The sequence below is a fragment of the Drosophila santomea genome, chromosome 3L (genome assembly GCF_016746245.2).
Source record: "Drosophila santomea strain STO CAGO 1482 chromosome 3L, Prin_Dsan_1.1, whole genome shotgun sequence".
Taxonomy (NCBI): domain Eukaryota; kingdom Metazoa; phylum Arthropoda; class Insecta; order Diptera; family Drosophilidae; genus Drosophila; species Drosophila santomea.
In genome coordinates, this window is record NC_053018.2 from 9,780,203 (window position 1) to 9,807,976 (window position 27,774).

Sequence of the window (27,774 nt, forward strand, 5' to 3'; positions counted from 1 at the left end):
AACCACAAACTTTCCAGTAACAAATGTGTGACGAGCAAGGGGAGCTAAGGGATTTCAGGGACTAGTTCTATTTTCCATGTTTGTCCTTTGACCCTCGGACACTCGCTAGCCCAACCCCTTTGATTACATTTTCATTTATATCGCTTTTTCCATCCTGTCCACACTTTCTATCCGACGCTCCACTTCTGTACCTTCGGCAGTCTAAAAAGAGCTGCAAACTGAGTTAACTTGCACTTTCTCTACACAGGGAAAAATGGGAAATAGATAGAGCATTCTATGAACTTGCTAGGAAAATAAAACTGAAATCCAAAATAAAATCCTTAGAATTGACTACGAAAAGACGTAAAACATTTTAGTGAATACATTTCAGTTGCCAGTTTGTTTTTCATATTTCTATTAATATGAACCGTTTCAGTGCCCTTTCGAACAAAGGGAATTTCCCAATCTGAAATCGTAAGCGTTTGTATGAGTGAGTTGTCGACCATATCGAATTGCCATTCATATATTTTCAATGGCATTTAACTGGCTATGCGTTGTAAGAGATGGACTCTATTGATTTAGGGCAGGTGTTTTTATTTCATTTCATCGGTTTGTGTCTGCAAATTGTAAATACAATTTGGGATTTACAGATGGCCCCCAAAACTGTAATTCAAGGCAAATACCTGAGCTTTGGCTTATTGGATTGCAACCATAAATTGGTTTCTAATTGTGTTTTTCGAGGGAAAATATTATTACAGGGTCAGATCTGCAACAATTCCTTGAAACTACAAATAAAAGCAGAGCTGTTAATCTACTGATGGCATCCCAATGAGTCTTAATTTATGATCAATGTACCATTATTCTCAATCTTGTCGTTTTTTTGGTACGTTTTTAATAATTTGCATAATTCAGTTCATAAGATAAGCAATCACAGTTGTGAGTCAATTTGTCCATGTTATTATACTCCAATGAACAGATAAATGAATTCATGAAATCAAATCAGTGACATTTTCGAAACTGCCCGTTTATTAAAGCCTTGAATTAGTGCACTTTTAACGCCCAGAGCTGTACATTTAATGGTATTATGCAAGAAATGTCTGGCTAGAAATTGAATGCGCAACTCCTTCCACTCGTAATGGGGTGGTCCTTTATCAGAATTAATGGCAGGACCCTCGGGCCACTAGCATGAATGATGAACACTTAGCATTTTGTAATTTTGAATTTGGCCTCTTACATCGCAATCGATTCCGCGTACTTTCTGAGTTTGTAGCCCCTTCAATTCATTTGATACAGCATATCTATAGCTTGATCTTCGTCCTGAAACTGCTGGCCATTAGCAGCTACGAATTGGGTCATCATTTTTAGTCCTTTTATTTGTTTCTGTGCGTGTTTCACTCGCACTCCATCGCTGTTGACAAATTCGCCTCGCCCTTTGATTAAAATTACAATTAATCAACGCCCTTGACGTTCTCAATGTTGCCATTTGCTTTCAGTCACTTTTTACTGTCAGTTGCGCGTTTATATTATTCGTCCTTATGTCAGAAGGACCAAGGCAATACGGGTGCTTGATGTTTGAGTGCCAATCACTGGGTTTTTGTCGGCAGTAAATCTCCCGAAAATTAAATTCAACGACAACAGCCATTCGCCGCAGTTAAATGCATTCAAAAGCATTATTGGAAGCGTTTTTTATTAATGTTGAATATAAATGCAGCGTAGTAAAAACAAAGTGCCCCAATAATACTTACTATTATGGCTTAAAAAATAAATGGAACCATAGAACCATTTCCATCGAAAAAACATTTATTCAATAGAAAAAGAAATGTAATCTCTTAGTTTCCGAATCGTTTCATAAATATATCTTAAGCAATAGTTAGACTATGACTAAAAAGTTTCTTTTTTTATCCAGATAGGCGCTTAGCACTTACACAACTATTAGGGGTGAAACTTAGTCCAGTATATCACTTATCAAAGGTGGTCACAAAATGTTGCAGGCTGCTTCCAGGGAGTCCATTCAAGGAAATCCCACTCATTTTCCAGCAGAGCAAAGCCTCAGCGAAAGGGGCTCTCGATTCGCCAAGACAACGCTGGCGGGAAAATATCGGAATCAGCGCAGAACAATTTGTCTGAATAATTGGTCTGTACACGGTAGTTAAATATTAGTGGGTACTTGGATAATTTACAGGGCGTACAAAATGGAAGTGAGGGCACATCTCACAGCCAGAGGGCATCGATGGCGTCTTCCACATCCTCGTCGTCTGGACTCGGCTGCTGCTCACTGACCAAAACAGCCTTGGCTTTGACCTCATCGGAGCTGCTTAGTAATACCATTAGAAGGACACTGCTGCGCCTGTTGATGGTGCTTTTGCCCAGCTCTATGTCCTGATCGGACGATGGTTCTGTTTCCCTAGCCTTCTGGCTACGCAGCTTTCTCAGCCAGTCGGTCGTGGGCCAGATGCACTTGGTGCCACTCCCACTGCGACGTCTTCGATGCTGGCCTGTGGATAACGCAGCGCCCATTTGGCTGGGCTGCAAGTGCAGCTTCTCGACCAGGCTGATGTCGTTAGTGGAAACAGGAGCAGCAGCAGCATCAGCATCAGCGGCAACCGGACATCCATCAACATCACTGGCTGCCAGTGCCAGAGCCACCGATGCAGCTGCTCCGCCGGCTGCGGCTGACATCGCCGCCCGGCCACTGCTCTCCTGCTACACATTTGTCACTTGGGTCGTCAGCCCGAGATCGATGGCCATGCTCTTGCTGACGGCATCCGTGTGCAGCAACCGCTGCCGTCCATATCCGCCATAGCCACCCAGGCCGCCACTTCCGCCCACCCTGCCATCGGCGTCGTGCTGCGACAGCGGCAGCCATTTGTCCAGCCAGCGCGGCCGGAAGAGGAGCGCGAACGTGCTCCGGAACTGGCGGCTCATCGAGCAGTACAGGATGAAGTTGATGCTCGAATTAATAAGCGCCAAGATGTCCATGAGGTCGCCTGAAACGAGAATATCGAAATGCAATGAATGCCGTGCGCCACCAACACGCCATCTATGGGCAGGGCCTTGACAAAGTTCAAGGACGATTAGATGTTATATTCCCAACACTCGGAAAAAATATATTATCAAAAAAAAATTTAATACTTGGAAAATTAATAGGATCTCTGTTTTTTTATTTCGAAATATACTTCTATTCAAATAAAAAAGAACGTTGAATTTAATAGTACTTTATAAGTTTCAAATGTAAGACTTCTTTATTTTGGGTGTACTAAATATACAATATATTTAGGGCTTTCAAATGTAAGACTTCTTTCATTTGGGTGTACTAGATAAACAAAATGTACACTTATTGAACATGTCAAGGCCAGGCGAACATTGAAGCCTCAAATTTGTGGTGCAATTATGGTAGCCAACGGCGCGTATGATTGATGGCTGTGCCAAACTGGGCCCCCTTAAACACCAGCCATAAATTCAGTCAATTATCATACCCAATAAAGCAATTACGGGTTACAGACAGTGGGTGGAAGTAGGAATACTTACTCAGCTTTAGGTAGCATTGCAGGAAGAAGGCGTCGCCCAGGAGCACATTCAGCAGACCCATAATGCCCTGTGGAAACTCGGTGACCAGGAAGAGCAGCAGGACCGCCAGGAGCATCCTCGTGGTGCGATCGGTCTGCTTCTCCTTCTCCAGGAGCTTACAGCTCTTGGGTTGAGTTGGAGCCACCACCTTTCCATTGACAATGGGCTGCATATCGTTGGCCGCATGGCAGGCCAGGATTTTGCGCCTCCTTTTGGCCTCCAATAGCGCGCCGATGAGCCGCACAGAAAGAATGGTTAGTGCGAAGCAGGGTATCAGCTTGATCAAGACACTGTATATAAGGAAGGTGGCATTCCTGAACTGGCGATCATGCAGCGCCAGTGCACTGTGATACAGCTTATAGACAGTCACATTACGCTCGCCCATCGCCGAGGATGTGGTTATTCCAGTACTTAGTGTTGTCAGTGGTATCACTGTGGTTAGACTAAGCAAACTAACTGCAGTTCCATTGGCCGAATCACTAGGTATCGCCCAGGAAAAGTCTGGCGTAGTACTCGACATGACCTGCATCGTCACCTCCTCCTGGCGATTGTAGTCCAGAATGTACTGACTCAACGGCACCGAGCCGATCGTCTTGCCATTGGCATCCAAAGTCTCCAGGAACTTGGCTATGGCCGTGACCAGGTACAGCCAAGGTGACACCACTAGGACACACACCACATAGGCTGTGGCTATGGTGATCAGTGTGGTCCGCATTCCACACCAGATGCGATTCCTCTGCGGATAGCTCACCGCTATGTAGCGCCAAACAGCCAAAGTCACCGTCAGCCAAATGGAGATGGTGTGCAGCACCTGGGGAAACACCGAGTGGAACTTGATGAAGCACGCCCAGCTGTAGCTGAGCTGCTCCTCCCGCGGCAGCCTCGCACTGAGAATGTAGTCGTGCACTGTATAGGGTATATACTCCAGCATCACAGCCAGATCGGCGACCGCCAGACCCGTGAGTATCGCATTTGTGGGGGAGCGCATCTCCCGTCGGGTTAGCACAATGATGTTCAGGGTGTTGGCGATGGTTCCCAGGATGCAGACAATCAGCGAGAAGTAGCCGTGGAAGTATTTGTAGCTGTTCAGGAGATATGGAAAAGCACGCCTTAAGTAACTAATAAATGCTTAAAGTAAACACAGCTTATGCTGTAAAAATATTCGAATAATAAAATTGAATTTATTTAAATACTTTATTAAATGGTTTTCTAAAGCCACCACTTTATGAAGTCTCTGTTTAGCTTCATCCAAAGGTGCCTACCCACATTAGGTACACTTCGTTAGCCTTTTTGCCACCTTGGCCGTAGGCAATTACACACATGATTTCATTATGCGCCCCCGGCTGGCAAATCATTATGTAAATTACACTTAAAAAAGTAATTAATATGCAGACATGCCCCGGGGCTATGAGCCGCATGCTCTCGAGCCCACGTCCTCGTTCTACTCACTTTGTGTGGAAATCATCGATGCCGGTGCCACAGTAATGCGGCTGCGACATGTTCGTGACCATGGTGTCAATGATGAAGCGGGTCAGATGGTAGTCGATGGTGGGATGTCCTGGCAGGACTCCGTTTTGGTTGACCGCCGTGTCCGACTGCCAACTCAGTGCGCCCCGCTGCTCCTGTGGCGTTTCATTAAAATTTCCTTTTTCGGATATTCCAACACTCAAATATGCAAGCTGCGTGGCGAAAATGGTACCTGCAAATAAACACCAGGCGTTAGGTGAATAAAAAATGTATTCACTGTTGTTGTTTTAATTTTACCAGAATTTAAGCTTCGATATTCACAAAATACAATGGCATTGCATGCCACATGCAAAGCACAATGTCCAAGTTCAGGGCAGGTCAAAAGTACGATTCCAAATGAATCAACAAAGAAATGTCATTACCATTTGTCCGAAATGGTCGGAAAACAAGGCCTCGGCCCGCAATCAATAATACGCATACGACCAGTGGGCCGGCAGAAGCAGATGATGTCGGCAATTTGTGGTCAAACGAAGTAACAAGCAATATTCCAGCTTTCATGTTACACGTAGGCAAAATGAAACATAAAACTGTTCATTCTTAGACATTTCTCATTAAAACGATTGAAATAAATAAAGCTGTGCACTTACTTACAGAAAACAATTTCTTGCATGTAACAGATGTTTTCTTAGTGTAACACACACGCATTCATTGGTGACATAACTCAATTAGACAAATGACAAAATACGTAGAATAACTGCATTCTGCAGAGATTCAAAGGAAATATCTTCAATTTCATTTTGGCCCAGCCGCAGTAGCAGCTGCATAGCTGCAGTGGCCTCTAATTTAAAGTTACTTTCTTACTAGCCAAGTGTGACAACTTTTCGGACAGTTTTGCCTCTATGCGACAATAAATTTGGACAATGAAAATTGTGCCAAATGTTTTGTCGGCCCTTAAGTGATAATAAAATCCTCTGTTTTCCATTCATATTTTTCTTTCGTTGTGTTTGTGATTTGAGGCACAAAATCTGGTTTTTGGTTTTGTAAGCCGGCCTAACTTCCATTACAGTGATTAAGACTTTTGGCCGGGGGATTTGTCCTAGATTGGGCTTATGCCAAGTGACTTGGAAAGGTCCAGCGGTGCTGACTGGCAAAAATGTTGGCAGGATAAACGCTTTCTCTTTTTTTTTGTTGGTAATTATAAATGGTATGTTTGTCCATGAAATTCTTAATTAATTCACGTCATAAATATTGAATTAGGGATAAAGAAAGAGCATTTCAGAAACACAAGGGAAGCCTTTAAGGCAGCCACAAATGCCTGGCTAATTCCAACATGTGGTCAGGGCTTATAATTGAATTGGATTTCGTTGCAGGGCGAGTGCCAAGTTACAATGCAAACACGCAGAAGTAAAGCAATAAACAAATGTCCCACTGTCTCATTTGGTCGCCACTAATGTAACTAATACGCACCGTATGCCGCCCATTACGGAAGTTTTCGGCGATTCCAGTGGGTGGTCTTTCAGTGGGTGGCTGTTGGTTGGTGGTCGGACAACGAATGTCAAGTGCCTGCTGACCGAAGGACTAAAGGCCGTTAAAGCTGCGTCCAGTCACGTAAATGCGAGTACTTGTTGACTATGACAGAAACAGCGAAGTATCTTGCGGGGGATTTGGTTGCTGCCTAAAGTGCCTGGCGATGGCAGCTGACAGGACAAAGTAGAGAGAGAGAGGAATGAAGGGTTCCAAGGACCTCAGACAAGGAACAACACTTGCCGTTTAATACACCGACAACACCGCGCAACAAAACAACAAAACATCCATTTAAACGATCTAATGAAGCCATCGGCTGGCTTTTCCATCTGCATAATTAATGCCACCCACCTCAACCACCGTCCGGCACAATGTAATCACATAATCCACATTCACCCCATTCACCGCCTTATTTTAATTACTGCGCCACGCCCCTTCGACAGCTGGCCAACTGCAAATGTCCTTACAAATGGAGGTTTGATTGTGTTGGCCCATTAGCAAAACACGGTGTACTGGCAATGGTATCCAATTATCTGCCAAACGGATCGGTGGTAATGTGTTTAAAGTGTAATCGGTTGCCGAACAGTACGTAGAGTTAAAGAACAAGTTGGGAATTTCATATACCTGGGTATGTATGTAAAAAGCTTTAGTATATACATACTTAGAATTGCAGATTATTTTTTCTGCCAGCTAAAACCACACGTCGCCCAAGTCGATTGTATCTTTTATGTACCCTTCGAACTGGGTTCAAGCCATCTTCTGGCCAAGTACAATTACATATTTGGCCTGTCCTCAAGGCAGGACCTCACAAGCGAACAGAACACTGATTCTTTCTGTTCGTCCTTTGGCTTTGGGCCATATAATGAGCGGAGAACATAATACTACAAATATGTAGTATGTGTAGTCCCTGACCCCTCGTTGGATGCCATGTGAGCTGTGAGCTGGCTCATTTCGCTGGCCGGAAATACTTTGCCAGGATGGAGGGCCCCGGAGGGTCCTTCGTGTGCGGTTAGAAACGCCGTGAATTTATGAAACGAAAAGCTACGGCACACATTTTCAGCATTCCGAGGAATCACTGGGGATGAGTGAGGCAAATTATGCCAAAAGGTAACAACAGCCACGTGCAGCTGCCCCGGCTCACTTAAAATGCTGAGTTTTTTTTTTGGGGGGTCGGAAATCCGGTTTTGAAGCTCACACGCACACATTTCAGGCATTTCAGTTTTTAGTTAGCGAAAAGCACTCTCTCTGTAACAAAAAAAAAATGGGAAAAAACGTGGAGGAAGCCACAATATCAAAACCGGAAGCCATCATCAAGGACGATAAAGGGGCGATGCTGGCAACAACTAAGCGCATATAATTGAACACTTGTCGTGGACACAGGCGGCGTATGAGCAATATTCCGAAACAGCCAATCAAAAGTTCATGCACTAAAATCAAAGGTATCCGCACTCTCGAAATTCATGAAATATTTATGAACCAATTAAAGTGGTAAAAATATTTATTTTCATCTCTTAAAGTGCCAACAAGTTTAAATACAGTTGAAGATTTAGAGTATAAAAATAAATACTTTCTGCTACTATTTTTTTTGCCGTGTGGACAACTACAGGCTACGCATGAAATGGTCTTTTTTGCAGCCATCAAAACACAATCAAAAATAAAATCAAATATGACTTGCGGTTCAGGCCAGAACAAAAACACAGAACAAAGTGTAAAAAATTGGAAAACTGGCAACTTTTCTCCTTGTTTAGAACATGGCCAGGGGCGGTTTTCTAATTCTCGATTTTTCATCCGCATTTTTTGCTCCAACCGCTTGGCAATTTCATTCCGACCTCTGCATGTGGAAATTTTCTTGGCTTCTCTGGCTGCCTAATTGCTCTGGCTTGTTGTGAAATTTTCCCACTTCGACTTTATTTTCGTACGATTTTTCTCTCAACTTCTTGTTTTTGGCACTTTTCCGATTGGCCCCTCAAGAAAAGCTCTTATCACCACAGTTCTTAAACTGTGTGTCGATGAAGGTCTAGAGTTATTTGGCCAAAAATGTTGCCTCTTTAAGTTGGAGTTTTCGAGGAATTAATATATATCCATTATCGAGTGGGTTCGCTTCAATTAGACGGGTAATTCCCGGAAAGTTTGATTGACAGCTGCCGCTCGTTGATTTGGGTTCCTAAGCGACTGAAGATAAGACTGAAGGGCATTAGGAAACGTCTTCCTTCTGACACGTATGTATATCGAGTGCCCAGGGCGGTGTTTTCCCAGCTCGAATGCGCTTAAAAGCTTTTTTGTATTGCTACATATTAACTTTCTTTGTTCTTTCATATTTTTGGCTCATTTTTTCGACGGAACTTTAGGCTCCCACGCTTTTCCCCGTATTTTCCGTGCCACATAAATGTTTTGCGCACCGACAATTGTACACAGCTTCCTTTAGGAACAATACATTTCTCGCTTGGTGAGTTCGGGATCTCTTTTTCTCTAGTGAAAATGTCCCAATTATTTGTTCTGGCCCGACAGGCCATTGGCTTCGTGGCTGTTTGCTCATTGATTTGACTGGGTCTATAAATGCGCGTTTGCGTGGGTGGAAAGTGTCAACATGTCGAGTGCAAACGCTTTCTCGCTCAAATATTTGCCGAGCTAAGGCGCCCCGAAAGTCGGCGCCCAAACATGAGCGCATTTTGTAATTAAGCATTCACAAAACGCTTTCGCTCAGCGGGTGCAAACACGGACAGTTGAATGTCGTGTGGTCATGGAGGAGCTGGAGGAGCTGGAATCCCAGGGATCGCCCACAAACATGTCAACGGTTGTCCGTCACTTGACAATCAAGCCAACACTGCGAAGAACAGAGGATCCAACTGCATATTTTAGGGCCAAGTGCAGAAAATCCCTCTAGCAATAGCCGTCAGTGAATGGCAAATGTATTTCCACAAATATTTAAGAACAATAAAGTGTACTTTCAGAAACTACGGTTATTAAAAGGGAATATGCTAGTTGGTTATTCTAGTCTGAAAAGTTTTCTCATTTTTCCCACTAATAGTTGCCAGCACAGGACTCAAATTGCAGGCATCTCAGTGTCATTTGCTTAGTTCAAGGTGATTGCAAGTCCATTTAGGCCGTCGCCTAAGTTGCAGCCAACTTTTCCGGCCATTGTTCCATTTTGCACTCTGCTGTTTTGCACTGATTAGTTTTCCCGTGCAGTTTCCTCCACTCAAGATTTATTTAGATAAATTTAGATTCATTTAAAGTGTTGACAATGGCAGCAGCATTACTTAATTGGCTTTGATTGGATCGCAATTCATTATTTTAATTGCAGCGAATAGCGCGACACAGCGGTATAATGTTATGATAGCCTATTTATAGCTAGGAAGTGCCTCATAAAACGATATATCATGAATGATTAACTATTGCTGCGCAGTTGGAGAGCAACCACTGAATTAATATTTCAATCTGCGCTAATTGAAAATGCAGTGCTTATGAATATCGATGAATGCCGCCGATGTGTGCCAAGTGTCACGCCATTTACTTCGATTATATCACCATTATCCCCGCTTCCCCAGTCGATTTGCCCCAACGTGGAGCCATATGCCATAATGCTGGCTCAGCCATTCATTTCAATTTAGCACCTCCGTTTTAATTTGTTTGCCCAAGGCCCACTGAATATGATATTAATCTGGCCGGCTTATCGGACTTGTTTATTGTTGTTGTCTAGGCCAATTCATACCATCGCTGGTTTATTGCTCATCGACATGTTTATTACAGTGGAATTCTGCCTGCCATCGGCAATCGGCAGTTGATTAGCAGCATAAGCCCCGGCTCTCCAGCGATTATTCCCTTTGTCTGTTGCTGTATAATATATCAATAAATTATGACACCCACATATGCGGGACACGACACACGGGAGAAAGTCGGCCAGCGATTAATAGAATTTTTCACACCTCATTGTCGTGCATAAACTGCTGACAATGGATTTATTTTTGGAAAAATTCGTCTGTCTAATGCAGAATTTTTCACACCTAAACTCGATGAACTCGACATAAATGTTCAGACAGAACCCCGAAAATTCCCATAAACGCATTGGGAGATTTCAAAAAATCAATACAAATCGTATAGAGCGACTTTAAACATTTTTAATTATCTTAATGTCATAAAAGCTCAAACTATTTCACAGTTTATTGGCTATTAATTGCAGCACTTCATTTGCGGCCATTAAAATGCTGCCCGCTAATCCAATAGTAAATGTGTGGCTGGCAGTAAAAGTCAATTTCATTTTTAAAAAGCAATCAACTACCGCTGTTTCGCTGCAGCTGTTTCATCCATAAATCGAGTTTAGCACTGACTTGAAGACAAAACCATGTCGACAATGAATTTATAGGGTCTTGGCTGGTATCTTTAGCAGTTCGCCGGCTCATCGACAGCGGAAAATCTTCTGTGCAGTTTATGTTTTCCGACTCGCAATGCTGGCTGTCAAGCTAGGAAAATAATATCCGTTGCTGCCATATAAACCTAACAAGCAAACCAAATTTTCCAAGGAAAAAGTTTAAGAAAAGGGGGGAAATTCGAGTGCAAGGAGACCCTTGCAGGAAAATTCTATTCTGAAAACATCCTGTTGCACGCCAAAGCCGAGAGCTGCACTTTAAGAAATCTTATTTCTTAATCACACAATCACACATTTAAAAATAATAATACTCATCCTTGCATTTTGCATTAGTGATTAAGAGAAAGTTTTGCTACGTTATAAATTCACCTTTTGTCAGCTGGGTATCTTTTCTAAGGTAACACTTTATTCCCAGTGCATGGACTCAACAATTCTAGCAATGATACAATCCCAGGCACTTGTGGTAAGCACGTCCTCATGTCGCAATGGCCACGAATTTCGATTGCGAGGACATGAAAGGCAATCCCCAAACAAGAAAGCTTAAGCAAAAAAACCGAAAGAAGGAAAAACTCGGGCAAAGTCTGCTCAATATTATTTTTCAATTTATTATCAAGTACCTGCTGCTGCTGCTGCCGCTGGTGTTTCGCGGTTGGACGATTTTTATTTCCCAGAATTTTCTTTCTATTAAAGCGCCATCAATTTGGCGGACAAGCCGTCAGCTAACAACATTTAGTGTGCGTCGAAGGGCAAAAAACATAATGGCGTTAACTGAATTTCCAGACGCCTTTCGCTGGCGACTAGACGACATAGCAAAAAAAAAGAAAATGGCCACAGAAAAAAGCGCCATTCATTTTCCATAGTCAAACACTTTAGCTGCTATGTCATAATAAAATTAAATTACTTGCCCGAAACCAGCTGGTTATGGTTGTTTGCTTTTGGCTGGGGGTAAAGTGTTGCTGATACAGCCTTATTAATGCATAAATTTCACATCATCCAAGCTGAAGTTGCTAAAATCCACAAGTAATGGATATGGGAGAGAGACCTTATAAATGGAAAGCACTGTGCCCGGAATGTTTTACAGGCATTTCTCATTAATTTGCCTGAAAAGTTTCAGAACAGAAATGTGTAGAACTCGCAATTAAAAAGTCGTGCCCCAAACTTTTTTGCCTCTCCGTTCGTTGGGGCATCAAAAGTCCTGAGGCTGTTCAATACTATTCCGAATAATATTTCCTTTCCCGTGAGCTCTGTCTGCCTGGATAACTTTTCATTCTGACATCAGCCCCTGGGGGTAAGTCATAATGCCGCAGCTTACTTTCACCTCTGGCTCCATCTGATCCTGATCCTGATCCCCTCATCACAGTTGGGGCATTAAAAACCCACGCCACGCTCCATTTAACTCCCAGCCACTGCCGTGCCGTACATACTAATACACACTAATCAATGTGTGCGGATTGTGGGTGGCAATTCTCGCTGGATAATGTTAATTTTCCTCTGCATACCTGGCGGCTTATGGCCTTTGCCTTTGGCTTTGTGTTTGCCTTCGCGATTCGACTCGTGTGCGAATAATATTCATTAGAAAATTACACAATTTTTTTACGTTAACGTCACTTATATTTGGGACACACCTGCGCACTCGAAAAAATCGTACTGCCAACTAAATAAGCAATAAATTTTACTTTGCCTTTAAAGTCGCGTATAAAGGTGTTAAATTTCAAGCGAATATTGCGACATATCTTATAACGCTGCACACTTTAAAGCAGTGGTAGTTTTTTGCCAGTGCACGCACCACCAGTCTGCCTTATTTATGTTTATTTCCCAGAAGCTTCCACCGTTTTTTGCCTATTTAAAACACATTTTAAATGGCATGCTCACATGATGCGTGTGATGGCAGCATGTTTGTCGTATTTTATGGCCAGTTTTTATATGCCCATCGACTTGCGGAACGCGTCACGGCCAGAAGACGCAGTATAAATTGCATTTTTGTTAGTTTTTCCCGGGCAGACACGCACACACATAAAGCGACGAGGGCATTGGAATTAAGCGGGGGCTTCTGTTGGAGAAAGTCTGAGCCCCAGACTCCCCTTCCTGTATGCACCTTCGACTTGTTGGCGGTATATTGCTCATACGCACTGTTACCCAGGCTCAACATGCTGCAATTAAGTTTTCCCCCGAGGGCTGATGCTGGTGGTGTTGGTCCGCTCTTGAGGTTTTTCGCATTTTATGGCGCAGGCTTTTGTAATTTCTATGGGTCTCTTTACGTGCAGCCCAACTTACGAGGCTTTACATTTACCGAGGGCTGATTGGTCCACGATTAAAGCCAGGCAGTCATATTGAAGAGATGTAGGTCTATAGTTCACAATCAGTGTTTTTTATGGAATGTTTATTCAAGTCCTGTGAACCTTGCTGAGAAACACCATCTGTAGTACTGCTGCCCATCTTATCATCTGCATTTGAAAATGCATATTGAGGAGGGGAATTCTAAAGCGAGTCCCGAAATTTACACAGCTCTTGTCCTTTTCACCAAAGGTAACGAATTCAGGTGAGACGACAAAGGCGAGGCGAACAAAAGACGGCTACAAAACGCTCGGTTACCTTGAAGTGACAATCGAGCTCAGCTGCCCAAAAGGACTCGAAATGGCTACAGCTACAACTAAGCCAAACTGAACTGAATGCCCAGTGGCTCGGAATTTTTGCACTGCCGTTCTATTTGCTCTCCCGTTTTGTCCATTTTCACTTTTCCGGTCGGACACTTGAATTGTTTTGGAGGCTTTGCCTGCACCAACTACTAACGAAGCTAAGCCAGAATCAAAGCAAGTGTTTTAATTAAGTTAAAGTTGCACAAAAAGGGAACTTAAAGACTCGAAACTAAAATCTTTGTGGAAGCTCGAACAAAAAATTGGGTCAAGCAGCTTTAGGCAACTCGAGAAAATTACACCAAGCCGAGTAGTATTCTTGAATTTGAATGAATGTGAATACTGAATAAAAATGGCGACTGCTGCAGTGTGAGAGATTTGCTGTAAGACAAGGCCAAGTGGCTTGTAACGCACTTGAGGGTCCTCGAGACTTGCACACACAGTAACACCACCATCTTTCAACACTCCCGCCGCCCTGTTTTTCACATGGGACTTTTCCGGGTGGCGCGTGAAAATCTCAGACCAAGTGAGTGGCTGCAGGAGAAGTCGAATGGCAAAGTGTTTTTCGGACATGTTACTTTGGGAGCAAAGCAAACTTAAGAAACCTGAACAGGAACTACTCTTGGCAGCAGCTGAGAGCCCGAGGAAAGTACCTGGCCCTAAGTGAATGCCACTGACTGTCAGTTCATGCTGCCACGCCCACATCCCAACGACCAGCGACCACCGCCGCCCACTTTCTTGGTACATTGACATGCATTTTCGGGCTGCACAGGTTGTAGGTCGCCAATCCGGCCATTATTCTCCATTTCAGTGCTTGTTTCTCACGTGCGAGCATCAAAGTTTGCAAGAGGGATTGTGATTTAATAAATTGCCAGGCCTCCAACAAAAGCAACAAGCTTACACGTAGAGCAACGAACTAGAATTCAAGTCCAAGTTTTACCAGATATGAGTGCTCAATATCAATAGCTTTTATTGCTTTTTAATCTCAGTCATGTCAGCATATAAGAAAAATTGTATAGAAGACTCAATTACAAAATATGTCTATAAATTAAATGCTTGCTGGCACAAATATGTAATTGAACTGCCAATAAAATCCGCTTGTACAAGCAATATAATAATTTTTAATCGTGACTTGCACATAGCAAAGACCTTCTTCTTTTGCTCCGTGCACAAGCTGTAGCTTTTTGCAGCATGACTCACAGAATGATTTGTGGGCCCAGGAGAATTGTTGGCCAAGTGAAGTTGGTCTAGTGCCATCAGCGCAATTGAACCATTTGGAGCGATCGATTACGATGCCAAAGCAAGGTGCGGGCACACGATGAATAAATGAATGAATTAGGCGTGTTGCTTCGGGATGGGAAAAGTAGATGGCCAAGGGCTCTGATGACTGACAATGACATGCGGGCTTCGGCCATCGGATTGGGGCAGAAGGTGCTGCCGTAAATAGCCAACTGAAGTGCAAGTCACTCCTTGTTAGAGAACACACTCAGATGAAACAGATGTGGCAAAGTGAAGAGATTGCCTGCTGCTGCTACAGATGAAATCTTTGTTCAGTCACTTATAATGGTAGGAAACCATTATACTGCACGGAGAAAAAATGGTGGCAAATCAATTAGAGATAGATATCTATATAAAGTACTTGCATTTTGGGACAACAAGAGATAGTATTTCTTTAACAGAAAAAACACCTTTAAAAATGGAAGTAGCTACATGAGACTCTGCGATTTCTCCTGGTGCATCCTTAATTAAGCCAGAGATATTTAAAGTCTTTGGGGTACCAGCATGCTGCAAAAATAGCAATGTACAAGTGCTCAGTGGGCGAAAGGGAGGACCTTAGATCTTCTCTGAACCGAAGACCTCACGTTCCATGCCTGGCTGCCTGCGAAATGTCAACAGCAGGTAATGCGTCCTTAGTGCTTCCTGTTTATGCCGCAAAAGTCTTTCTCTTCCCTTGCAAACCCTTTGTCCTTCCGACCCACGACACGGACTTTTTCCCAGAAGTTTCGACTTGCCATCTGTCTGACTGCCGGGAGCTTGTTGATGCCTTGTCTCAGTGCAATTTCCATTTCTTTTGTTGCACAAAAGTCTCGAGCTGAGAAATTGGACCGTGGGAATGATATGTGGTGGATATGTTGGCGGGCCCTAATAAGCATATGTAAATTAGAGACCTGACTGAAAATCCCATTTGTATTGTGCCAGCAGCCAGCAACTGTGAGAGAGATATCATTTTTCGGTGCAGAACGTGTTTATGTGACAGGACAAGAAACTCATAACTCTGGGAAAGAGCTCTTAAAGCTGAGCTGACCACAAAACTGGACATAAACATAAACGAATATTGCTGAATCGTAACTTTTCCGCTGCGGCTGCTTGATAACTGTTTCTGATTCTGTATCGACAGCTATCAGCCAGGCACAAAAAACTAAGAGTGCACCAAAAGAGAAATAATGATAGCCATCAACGATACGACTTCCACTTATGTTCCGTGCCATGTTTCATGGGGCATGAGCAACAGTTTGTCTGGCTATCAGACATCCACATCCACATCCACTTTCACCCACCCACAGCGATCCACGCTCCTTTTATAATCTTTTAAGGACCTCTGTCTGTCGCGTCTTTTGTCTATTTGCCGCTGCCGCTGCCATTGACTTTGTTTATTTTCACAAGCGTGTCGGTCTAAGACCAAGTACAAATCCAAGCCCAAGTCCAAGCCCAAGTGCCTTGCCCCCAAACAAAGCACTTGAGCTTAAAGAGCCGGCCAAAAAAACAAGTTGCCCTGTGCCAGGCGCCATCAGAATAATTGCATTCTATCTATCTTGTTGGCGGCTTTAAGTTTCCATGCTGCCAATAATTTGCTTGCATTCAGACAGTAAAGTTTCCCTGCCACACATCCTCGAAACTGGCAGATACATTAGACAGTGAAAAAATGATATTGCAGTACACCAAATCTTTTCAAATGTAATGAGCATTTGTCTACTGTTTGTCTACATTTGTTTACTGCTGCACACTTTGAGTGCCTTAAATACAAAACTGTTGAGCTGCAAATCATGGCAAAACGTTGAGCCCCCAAATGAAAGACGAAAGTAAGGACATATCCACTAATGGTTCTTCTCGGTACATTATCTACTAACGCTCGTAGTTTTACCCCTCCAGTGCTCTAGTTCTGATGCGATGCGACATCCTTTCCTTGCCAGATGCATTTAATTTAATTAAACAAGCTCCCCGAGGACCGAATATTTTACACTGACTTTTTGGTAGAACGCATCGGCATAAATAACATTTAAATGCAGTCATCATTTATGGCTGAGCTTTGCTGCGCGCTGCGCTGACAGATGGCAAGATGATATGGCGGTTGATATGGTTTCTGCCCGACCATGCGGCGTATGCGTAATATTTGCCCAGATTTATGCAATGCTATTTTCCAACTGAGCTGAAAGGCGAAAGCGAAGGGAAGGAAATGATATAAATACGAGATATGGTTATGGACCGCTCATGCATGGAACATGTAAAAACTTTTGCGATTGCGATTATGATGGGGGCCTCTGGATTTGACCTTGCATTTAGCGTTCCATGAAAATATTACGCAGCCAGGCTTTCGAGTGCTCGGATGTATGTACATATAAGTAGACCTCCACACAACCCCGTTCCAAGTCTCTAGGCTCGGCACTTGCAATGTGAATTATTGATCCATTTAAGGGGTTTCTACCATTTTCCTTTTGCTACGGCATCACGTGCCTAGATAGCTGATGAATAGCCCGCCTGCCATTCGGTCGTCTTATTTTTATCGGACTTCGACAGAAATGCGGCTACCCAAAGAAATGGGCATACACATCCTTTGACCCGCTCTCATTTGAATTCAGTTATTTTTGCTCACAAACAAACTTAATGTGCGGACCAAACTTTTGCCAGGCTTCAACTTTGTAACTGACTGTAAAATTTCCCCACTTCCTTCATAAAAAGTGCTGACAATTTGTGCCAGGCACACATGTGGCTGAACTGCTCAACTTTCCGACCTTGACGTCGCTTATTTGGCTTAAACGACGGAACTTATTATACAACGATAATGAGAATTATGATTTTACACTCTAACGCCTGGGATTTAAAAGTCCGCGGACGATGTGGCGTATGCTTAATGCATTAAAGCCTGGAGGAGAAAAAGTAGCAAGGGAATGTTACAGTAGCAAGGAAATATGTAACTGTTTAGTTGCGAGTTTTGAACATGAATGTGAGTCTTTGTAAATGATATCCAACATCCAGATAATTTATAATATGAGTTAACTAAACTCCAGCAGCTAACAAAATGACTACTTACTTTATTTATAGCTTTTTTTTGTAAACAATGAAGATATAGTGGTTTTTAAGCAACATGCGAAGGCTGGAGTCAGATAAACGAGTCAAAGAACCTTAAGAAACAATGTAATCCCGAACTTACTAAGCGAAGGCCCGGCAAATTAAATGTTTCTGCATTCTTTGGTGAGCTAAACTCCGGCAATTAATTTAAATGATACTCAAAACCAAGAGCCCGCCGACTATGTAACCAAAGTTTGCCTTTGCTGAAGACAATTGACTTGGTTTGGGTTTGAGCCAGTGGCACGTGCTCCGTCTTGAGCCGTCGTCCTGGCCTGGCCGAAGCCAAGCCACAATGGACAATTACTGTCTCATCTGGGCTGGGACACCGAATCCCGGACTCTGGCAGTGGCAGCTGGCATGTGGCATCACAATTAATTAGCTGCCCAACTTAACCGAGACCGAAAAGTTCAGGTCTCCGCACAATGGACTCGCTGGGATATGGAATTTGAAAGAGATTGGACTTGGGATTGGGATTAGGATCAAGATCAGGACTGAAGTGCATGGCGGCGACTCTGACACTGACATGCCACGATGGGCATGCCAACTATTTGGTGCCACAATTTACGGTCTTCTGCTTTGGCTAAATGTGTCAACACTTCGACTGGCAATAAAAGCCAGCGGGCAAGTGCATAAATTGGGTGGCATTATGGCCTCTCGGCAGCTGCGAGAATTGCGCCTTCGCACATGCGACTAATTGCTGCAAGCTGTTAACCCTCTGGATGTCCATAAATTGAAAGTTTTATGCATTGTGTCTTCTATTGACATGACTGGCTGCTTTCGAAAGGCTTGCGCCGCAATTTCCTTGAGGGAAATTAGAAAACTTTGCGCTATCTGAACCAAACCGCCATTCGGTGGTTTGTTTTTTGTGTTCTGTGTTTGCAACTTTTCGACAGTGCAAACATTTTTGCAAGCCAACCTTTTGTCCATTGTTTGCCAGTGGTCTTTCTACTCTAGTTGACTTTTATTTATTGTGGCCATAAAAAAGCAGCAGGCATTGCGCAAAGTTGAAAGAAGCCCAAAAGGAATCTAGCACGAAATGCCAACAATTTTTGTATACATTTGTTTGAGGTTTTCTTTATGTTTGTTTCCCCTCACGGATGCCTGTGTTTTCCCATATTTTTCTTAGAAATTCAAATTTCATGCTTACAACACTTTTTACGACTTTCCCGCATTTGTATAAACAATGTTTGTTGTCCCATTCACGTTTTATTTGTTTATTTGTTCATTGACAAGATGCGAGCATCACATTTATTTTATGTTCCTTTGCCACGGCCTCCTCAGGTTTTCCATCGGTTTTTCCAAAGTGCTCCCTAGTTGCCAGTTGAGTCTGGCCCATGGATTGCACTTTTGCGGACACATTGATCATAAAAAGGGTTCAATAAATTTGCTGCCGAAATAGAGCAGAAAAGTTCCCCGAAATCGCAGATAGATGGAAAAATCTAGGAATCTTGCAAAATCCACATGCCTTCAATTAATTCCTAAAGTTTTCTGTGATTGGAGGGTACGAATAAATTTCAGAAATTGTGTTTATTGTGCGGAAAATACACAGAAATCAGAAATGAAATGAAACTTTGAAATCAAAAAGTTGCAGTTTGAGAACAGCATTAATTAAAAACTAAACTTTTCTTAATTCATAGTACCAAGTGCATAATTATATTTACCATCTGCTGAAACCACTTGAGATCTTTTTTAATCAAAAGAAAAGTTTCTTCAATGACTTATATATCTTGTTTAGCTGCAAGTTCACTTAACTCATTTAAAACGAATTTAAATTCCCATTAAGTATCCTTTCTTAATCACTCGGGCAGCGTTTTCTTTGTTCTTTATAACTTACTACGGGGCTACCTACATCAATCAAATGGTGCACAGAAAATTACACTGAATACAATTTGCAGGACATTAGGCACAGTGTCCCCGTGGATCCCATGGATGGCCATTATGCTAATCAGATAAACCTTTTTTTGGCCATAAATGAAATATAAGTTGGTCGAAATGAACAGATGTCAGATACCAAATGCGCATAAAATGACCAAAAGTTCACTGACCAGCCGATGAAAATTCGTAAAGGCAACTTACACAAATCGAAAAAACTTATATTACGAAAAATTCACTGAACCGCGCTTAACCGAAAATGGCAATAATTGCGATTTTTCATCTTAGGGGCACACATCCGACGTTTTCGAATTATATTTTCAGCCGGGAAAACTCCGAGACACGTGCGTACGGCACCGCAATAGAAAACCAACTGAAAAACTGCGAAAAACTCGAGCGGCAGCTGCTCGCGATTTTCCCCGAGCTCTCGGGAAATCGACGGTCGGCTTTTCCTGCGCGCCTGTCGAAAGTGTTGCCAGCTTTCTGGCGTCGACGCCGGCAGCGACAGCGGTCGACCAGCTGTTCGGAAAAGCCAGGGAAACCCAGGGGAAAACGCGTTCCACCAGAAGCAACTGGTGCAGCTGGGCGGAAGACAGCATCCACATGGCATCCACAGACGGCAACAGCTGGGCGACTTGTTGAAGTTGCAGAGTCTGTGCAAAACAGAGAACCGGAAAAACAGTTTTCCTTGAAAGCAGAGAGAGAATGTGCAAAGTTTCCTTCTCTCCTTTGCAGAAGTTTGGTTTTTCCATTTGCTTTTGCTGCTGCCTTTTCAGTGGATCCCATTCGATTTGTTTTTATGAATGAAAAGGTTTTATTGGACTTTCATCGCGCCAAAAGTATATTTAGATGCCGAAACTTTTTGCTGGTCAAATTTATGAAGCATCAGCCAGTCCCCATATGGCAGTTAACCCTTTTTTCGGACCCCTTGGCGTATGTGTAATAAATCATCAAATGAAATGATAAACGACGACGACCAGCTACCCATCCCACCAATTTACCCACTTTTCCCAACTACAACGGCCTTTTAATAGAACCTGCTGCGAATGTGTTTAAAATCCCCTTCGAGTGCTCGTAAAACGTTCGTTTATCTTATTTGGGCTGGTATTTATTTACTTTTTATTCCATCTTGCGCACTTCCAACTGCTCCATGTTAGATTTATGTGCGGATATATTTGGCGAAATTTATGTTTGCATTTCAATTTACTTCCTCCATCTTACTCACTGTTTCTTTTTTTAAAGCACATGTTGATTAGCGTCAGCAGTTTATGACATGGTTTTTCCAGCAATTCTGAGGGCTTTATTTAAATAGAATTCGTTGTAAAAACAAGCTATGTGCGGAAAGAGAAACAAACAGATTCAGCAAAGAAACGTATTTATTTCTTTCGCTTTTAGCCTAAATTAAGTTCAATTGATATTGTAATACTTTCATTTAAATTTATTTTAGAAAAATATAACGAAATAATTTGAGCGAAAGTTGAAATTCCAAATTTAATTCGCGCTTTCGTTAAAATATTCCCGCCTCGTTGGGCTTCAGTTTGAAAAGATTTCTGATTGACAAGCCCCCGAGGGCGGCATTAACTTCTCCCCAAAAAAGAAAACACAGATTTCCCTTTTCCAAATCATTCTTCGATTTATGTCACATTTCGCACGTCTCTTTTCCTGGGCACAAAAGTGGGCCAAAGGCGAGGATCTCAATTATAAGGGCCTAAGTGCCGATAAAACCAAATCAATAATTTTCTTTTTTTCCCATCGTGTATGGCCGCAGGAATGCGAAGCGTTGACAATGTAGAATGCCTCCACGCAGCGGGGATCCATTAGATATGCGAGTTCTGGCCCAGATCCCTAACCCCGTCCCCTGCTGCTCCTCCTCATTGTCCTCCGGGTGCTTACATATCCGCACACCCATGAGTTTCCAAATGACATTCAATAAGCGTTCGAGATGTTCAATTATTTTTCAATTGCATCGATTTGCCGTCAAACCACAGAAGAGCTTCGATTATTCTGCGGCTTAAAATTATAAATGTATACAGAAAATAATGTTTATACAAATAATCTTAAATAAAATAAAAAAATATTAAAATTAAAAAAAATTCATATAGCTAAGACATGAGAAAATGTAAAAGGCGTTATCCTAAAAAGTATATTTTATACTTATGTGTATGATAAGAGTACAATGCATTAATTCCCATAATGAAACATCTACAACTGTAATATTTAAACAGACTTAAATTAATAATAAACTGTATATGTGTGCTTTAAAACCCATAGGATAATTCTCGTTTTTCCGCTTGTGCATGATTCTCCCATTGTTGTGGATTTTCCTGCCAGCACGTGACACATTGAAAATAAGCCTGGTCGGCGGAAGTCGTTTGGCACCCATTTTTGGCCTACGCCTTGGCCATTTCCCATTTTCCACTCCCCGCCCACAGGCACACATGCCGGGGGCGGGTCTCTAAACCAGTTAGCTACTTTGCATTAAGGCTCGCCCCGGGAGCAGCGTTGAGTGGCCAACTATATCCGACAGCACTCAGACCAGTCCGTTGTCCGTTGTCCGTTGTCCGTTGTCTCTCAATCGAGATTCACATGGAGATGAAGCGATGCGTTGACGTGTTAGCGGAAAAGAAATTGGGGGAAATTCGGGGAAAATGGGAGGACAGTATGTGCTGACTTGACAGGGGCGGAGACCGAAAAGCTTCCGCTGCCATGGCAGCCCAGCCGCAGAACAGGATTTCGTTGCGGGTTTCGACCCCCTAGCGATAATCCTCTCAGTCCATATGGAAATGCAGAAACGACAGACAGTGTGAGGGAACATACACTTGGAAAAAAATAGATACACTTTGTATTAACTACTATTCCATCACCTCCAATAACTATACTTCAAAAGTTTTTTAATAGTTCTGTATCTACCATTTTGTACAGCTTACAGTGTACAGCTATTTCTTTCAGTGAACCCTTAAAGCCGATTCGAAATCATCGTGGGCGAACTATCACGAACTATCTACTCAAAGGACTTTAAAGGCGCCTTGGAGGTGGCACAGCTGCCGGCGAAAGTTGTTGATATTTTGTTAACAGATTTATTTGCGCTTCGTGTTCACGCTTTCATTTGCAATTTTCCACTAGAGCTCGATGCTCTGTCGATTTTCTCGCTTTTCGATTAACCGTAGAAGTGGTGCCTCGAATGTTTTGTCCCATTCAGGCGATGGAGTACAAAAGAAATCAAAGCATTTGAGGAAAGCTGCCATTCGCTGTCAAACCCACTTCAAGTGGGCGCTCCTTTGGCTCTGAGGAGGTCCTTTTGTGTTCAAGGTTTCGGTGGTGGCATTTTGACAGTCCCTGTCTCTATTCCCTAGTCCCTAGTCACTCAGTCAGTTTGGGTGCCGAGGCGTAGGAACTCTCTCATCTGTCAATCTCCTGCGAATTGAAGTTGATTTATCCTGGCGGCGGAGGCTTTAAAGTGGCTTTAGACATCTCTGAAATGTCCGGCAAGCTTAACTTGTGCTTCCCAAATAATTGTTGTGTGCAAATTTAAGGGGCCTTAAAAGTTCCACAACTTCAGGGCTTTCCACTTGGCTGCGCCCCTTTGAAAGTGTGCAGGAAGTATTAAAATATTCATAGGGCTTTTCGGGGCATAATTTAATTACAGCCCAGGTTTCTTGTGCATCTCCTCGTCTGAGAAAGCTGAGGCTGGGGGAAAACCTGTGCAGCGGAAAATCGTTTGTCACTCCCGTCGGGACTTATGCTTTCGTTCCTGACGTTCCTTTGACTGCCTTTTGACGGCCTTTTTGCCGCCTTCGCAGCACTCGGTTTTTGTTTTTGACACAGAAGGCCTCAAAACCGACTGTCTGCGGGCTCCAGTTATCTTTCCGGTACTGCAACAAATATACTTATTGTGTATTTCGTCACATCAAAGTAAATACTTTGTGATGTCCCTTATGAAGGGATTTTGTTCGTTGAACTCTAAAAATTAATGAGTTATGAAGCTACTCAATTTGGAGCTTATCTGTCATTTCCACATCAACTCATATACCTTCCGGACCACCTAAAAACAAATTCTCCGAATCAGACCCAATTAGGTCAAGTTATTATTTTGGTATTACCCTTTTCGGACCTAAGGTTTGTTTACCCAGAGAAATTGTTATGGTTTTTAATATTTCAGACTGTTTGTTTCTTACGTTTTGGTTCGGCATCAAAGCTGCAAGCTTATTTTAGCTCTTCCCACTCTTTGTTTTGGTTGTGAAATAAACTCTTGCCCGGCTCTTTGAAGGCCAAAAACATCCACGTTTAGCATTTGTAAATCAAGCGAGAGGAGACAAGTTTATCATGGCCTTTTCGGTGGCAGCTGCTCCCACTCCCAGCGTTTCCGAGTCCACGAGGGATTCAGAGTTGATTCGGGTGACTTTTATTCCGTTTGGTATTTTTGGAGCACAGCTGGGTGGCATTGCCACATTTATTGGGGCTCCATGGGTGCAGCCCATCATCCACTCCAGACTACGAGTGGGCGTAGTTAACACGCCATGAAGCCATAGCGCAGCCCCCCGGGGCAAAGGTCACACTCGCTTTCGCACAGACAGAGTTGCTGATTAATTGATTTTATATCGAGCGCAATTTCCCGCGGCGCCTTGCGGCTGTTTTTCCAACGGAATATATGGAATATACGGAATCGGAAGCCACTGCAAGCGATGCCGTGCAATTTATCAGCCAACTTCCAATTAACACTTCCCTGGCCATTTCCACACCCAACAAACAACATCTCCAGGTTGCGAAGTTCGATCCTCTCGATTTTCCGCCAGTGAAAGGCGAAGAAGGGCAGTTTGTTCGAGGCAACTGAGTACTTTAGTGGTACAGGAGGACATCCAATTAGCTTAATTAGTGTCGCTGTTTTTCGCAAGTTTTATGGCAACGTAAGCTTGCCGGCAAAAGTAACAAATAAAGTTCAGATTTGTAAAAAGGTAATGTATATTCAGCAATAAAATCGTTGAAGTAAGCTATTAAATCAGAAGAAATGCTGTCCATGCACATGTGGACTCCCAATTTACATATATGTAGTATTATGCCGACTATATTTGACTTATCAGCGACAGTAGCCCCAAATATATACTCCTCTCGTTCCGTACGAATATGAAACGTTTATTTGCTTAGCTTAGATAACAACAATAGCGACCAAAGTCGTTAGTTTATGTACAAAACACGAATACCAAATGCAAATACCAATACTCGAGGGCCCATAAAAGCGACGCATTCTCGGTTATTGCCAATCTAACTGCAATGGCACTTTCAGTTTTTTTCAGCTTTCAGTTTGGAGTCTACTGGATCGGATTGGCTTGTGGGAGACGAGTGGTGACCAAAGTGGTGGTTTACCAACAGCCCTGCATCAGACCCAACTGCTGGATGGCGCCGCATCCCACACGGTTCTGCATGTAATCCGGGAAGTTGCTCTGCAGGACCCGCATCGTATTCCGCTTGTAATCGGGCACCGCGTGGGTCACCAGCTGGCAGGTCTGGCTGCGGTAAACCGGCTTGAAGTTGGCCTCCGCAAACGTGGAGTTCGTGTCCCAGCGGTACACCTCGGCGTCGCCTTCGTTACGGAAGAAGATCGCCGAGCCGTTGTCCGTGCCAATGATGACCATGCGACTGGGCTTCTTGCCAAGATCTGCAAGGAATACAACAAAATTAATAATTTAATATTCTAGATAAGTATCCAAACCCAACTCACCCAAGATGCGTCCATCGGCCACTCCACTCCTCAGATACTCCGACTTCAAAGAGAACAGCTTGCTGGTGCTCAGGTACGTGAAGTACAGTTCCGTGGAGCCGCAATCCCTGCGGATGAGGGCTATGTAGAGGACATCCCTCGACCGACAGCCGGCGGTAACGGCCTTGGGCAACACCACCCTGAATCCCCTATCCGCCTGGAGATTGTACACGATGATGGCCCGATTGGCGGCATCACTAACATAGACAAAGCAGCCGCCATCCGGAGCATAGTCCACAACCAGATATTGGAGACGGGAACTGCTGGAAGTCAGACCCTCCAGGGAGACGGTCTTCAGCACCTTGCCCGTTTTCACCGACATGGCCACCACTTTCGGTGGACACTTGCGCACCGGAGTCTCCAGAGTGTTCACTATACCCGTGTCCAAGACCCAGAGCACCTCGTTCTGGTCCACCACCAGATCGACCACCGATTGCAGGGCCTTGCAGTTGCCCTCCTCCTGAAGATCCCAGCAGGGATAGGGTTTGAAGGTGGTGGAGCAGGTGCCCGGCTTGGCACTGGTCTTCACCAGCGTTGCCGGAACTCCCTTCCTGTAGCGCGGCAGAGCCAGATAGATGGTGTCTCCAATGAGCTGGGCACGCGTGGCAATCACATTCTTGGGTATGAACTTTCCGGAGCTCTTGAAGAGCGACTTGGTGCTGGCGCAGGGGAACTCGAACTGACCACCCGTCCATTGGATGGGCTGGGAATCGGAGTGCGCCCGATCCGGAGTCCACAATCCGTACTTAGTGCCCTGCGAGCGGGCCCATCCAGCCAGGCAAAATCCAAGAATCAGGACCAAGTGCAGTCTCATTGTGGCAGCAAATTGTTAATGGTTTGGCAACGACGTTCGCGTTCTGCTCCCCAATTTGGCCAAGTGGCGTGCTTATATAAGCCAACACCACATAGAATCTGACCAGCAAACGGCAACGTGCCTCGCAACCAATTCATAGCTTTTGAACTGATTTTTTGCGAGCGGCATAACCTTGGCCAGAGTTTACCAGCAAATGCGTTTAAAAACTAATTGCATTCATAGTTGAAATGGAATCTTCAAATTGTGCTATTAATATGAACAATTCATTATACAACTATTAAACAGCTATTCTAGGACAGAAGCCTAAGAAGTTCACCCAAGGAGCTAAAGGACCAAGGCTAAGGGCACATTCCTCCTCCAATTATCCAATCGACTTACTAAGTGGCATTGCAATTACTGCAGTCAATTGAAAACGGAAGCCCAAGAAGTGTCTGCAGATTGCCGTAGATATTTTTAGCCAATTAATTGCGGGCAATAGAATGACTGACCTCAATCTCTGATTTTGCCAATAGAGTGTGATTGGAAGGAAGAGTGAAAGAAAAATCTCAGTATAACCGGGGATTTCCCTGCAGAATTCCCGGGCCATTTTGCCATTTCCATCACCGTAATTGCCCCTAAATAGGTTAAGGCCCTCGATACGGGCAGACGACAACCCGGAATCGCCCCAAACCAAAACCAACGTGTTTGGCATGTTAAATTGTCAGCCGAAACCCGCATTCCGGTTGGCTTTTCCACCCACTCCCACCACCCCCCCGGAATGCTTTATACGAGACAAGCGCACATACATAGATGGAGCGCAAAAAATTGATGACAAGCATTTCCGGGCTACTCATCTGACATAATTTATGTAAACACTTACCTCCCACAAAAAGCCACACAACAAAAACTTTTCTGGTGGTAGATAAGAGACTGCCGACTGACCCCCATTAGCTGGGCAAACCATCCACTGGTCGGGAAAACCATGGCCGCACTTTCCGCAGGCCGTTTTCCACACATTACATTGACAGTTTTTGGTTTATTGCCCGTTAACGGGGCGTATGCGTCATTTGGCAAAGTCGGGGATTATGTGCGACTTCTTTAAAACGCGCTCGCACTTTTCCGCGCTCCGCAAAGCAAAGTTCACCTTTTTATATATGTGCCAATAAAAATCCAATTGAAAACGCAAATAAGCCAATAATTTGTTGGTTTTATTTTATTTTTGTCCCACAGCAGTGAAAAATGCGCAAAAAGAATTGTCTGTGGTCACGTTTGATTTGTTTTGGTAAATGGGCCAAATGAGGTTTATGCTTTTTTAACTTTGTGCTGCGAAAAGCGATTTTCTTTACCGGGAATTTCACATAAATTAAATGAAAACTTCTGACAAACTTTTTTGGAAATGCTGAACTCCAGGGTGGGCTATAAGTCACTTAATGTATAAAAATATTTGACTGTTTTTTACAAAGTATTTATA

At 43.5% G+C, this 27,774-nt stretch overlaps 2 protein-coding genes across 2 annotated transcripts; both read right to left on the reverse strand.

Annotated features, from left to right (window-relative positions):
- Positions 1-1,761: 1,761 nt before the first annotated feature.
- Positions 1,762-20,111, reverse strand: LOC120449390 (G-protein coupled receptor dmsr-1). Its single transcript, XM_039631831.1, is given in 4 exon segments — positions 1,762-2,966; positions 3,508-4,628; positions 4,996-5,245; positions 19,960-20,111. Coding segments are annotated over 3 exon segments (1,959 nt in total). The 5' UTR covers positions 5,058-5,245; positions 19,960-20,111; the 3' UTR covers positions 1,762-2,190.
- A 4,753-nt stretch (positions 20,112-24,864) lies between these two features.
- Positions 24,865-26,395, reverse strand: LOC120450052 (protein yellow). The gene is made up of 2 exons (XM_039632809.2): positions 25,472-26,395; positions 24,865-25,408 (listed from the first exon to the last, which is right to left on the reverse strand). The coding sequence occupies exons 1-2, from the start codon at positions 26,322-26,324 to the stop codon at positions 25,113-25,115; spliced, it is 1,149 nt and encodes a 382-aa protein (XP_039488743.1). The 5' UTR covers positions 26,325-26,395; the 3' UTR covers positions 24,865-25,112.
- Positions 26,396-27,774: the final 1,379 nt, after the last annotated feature.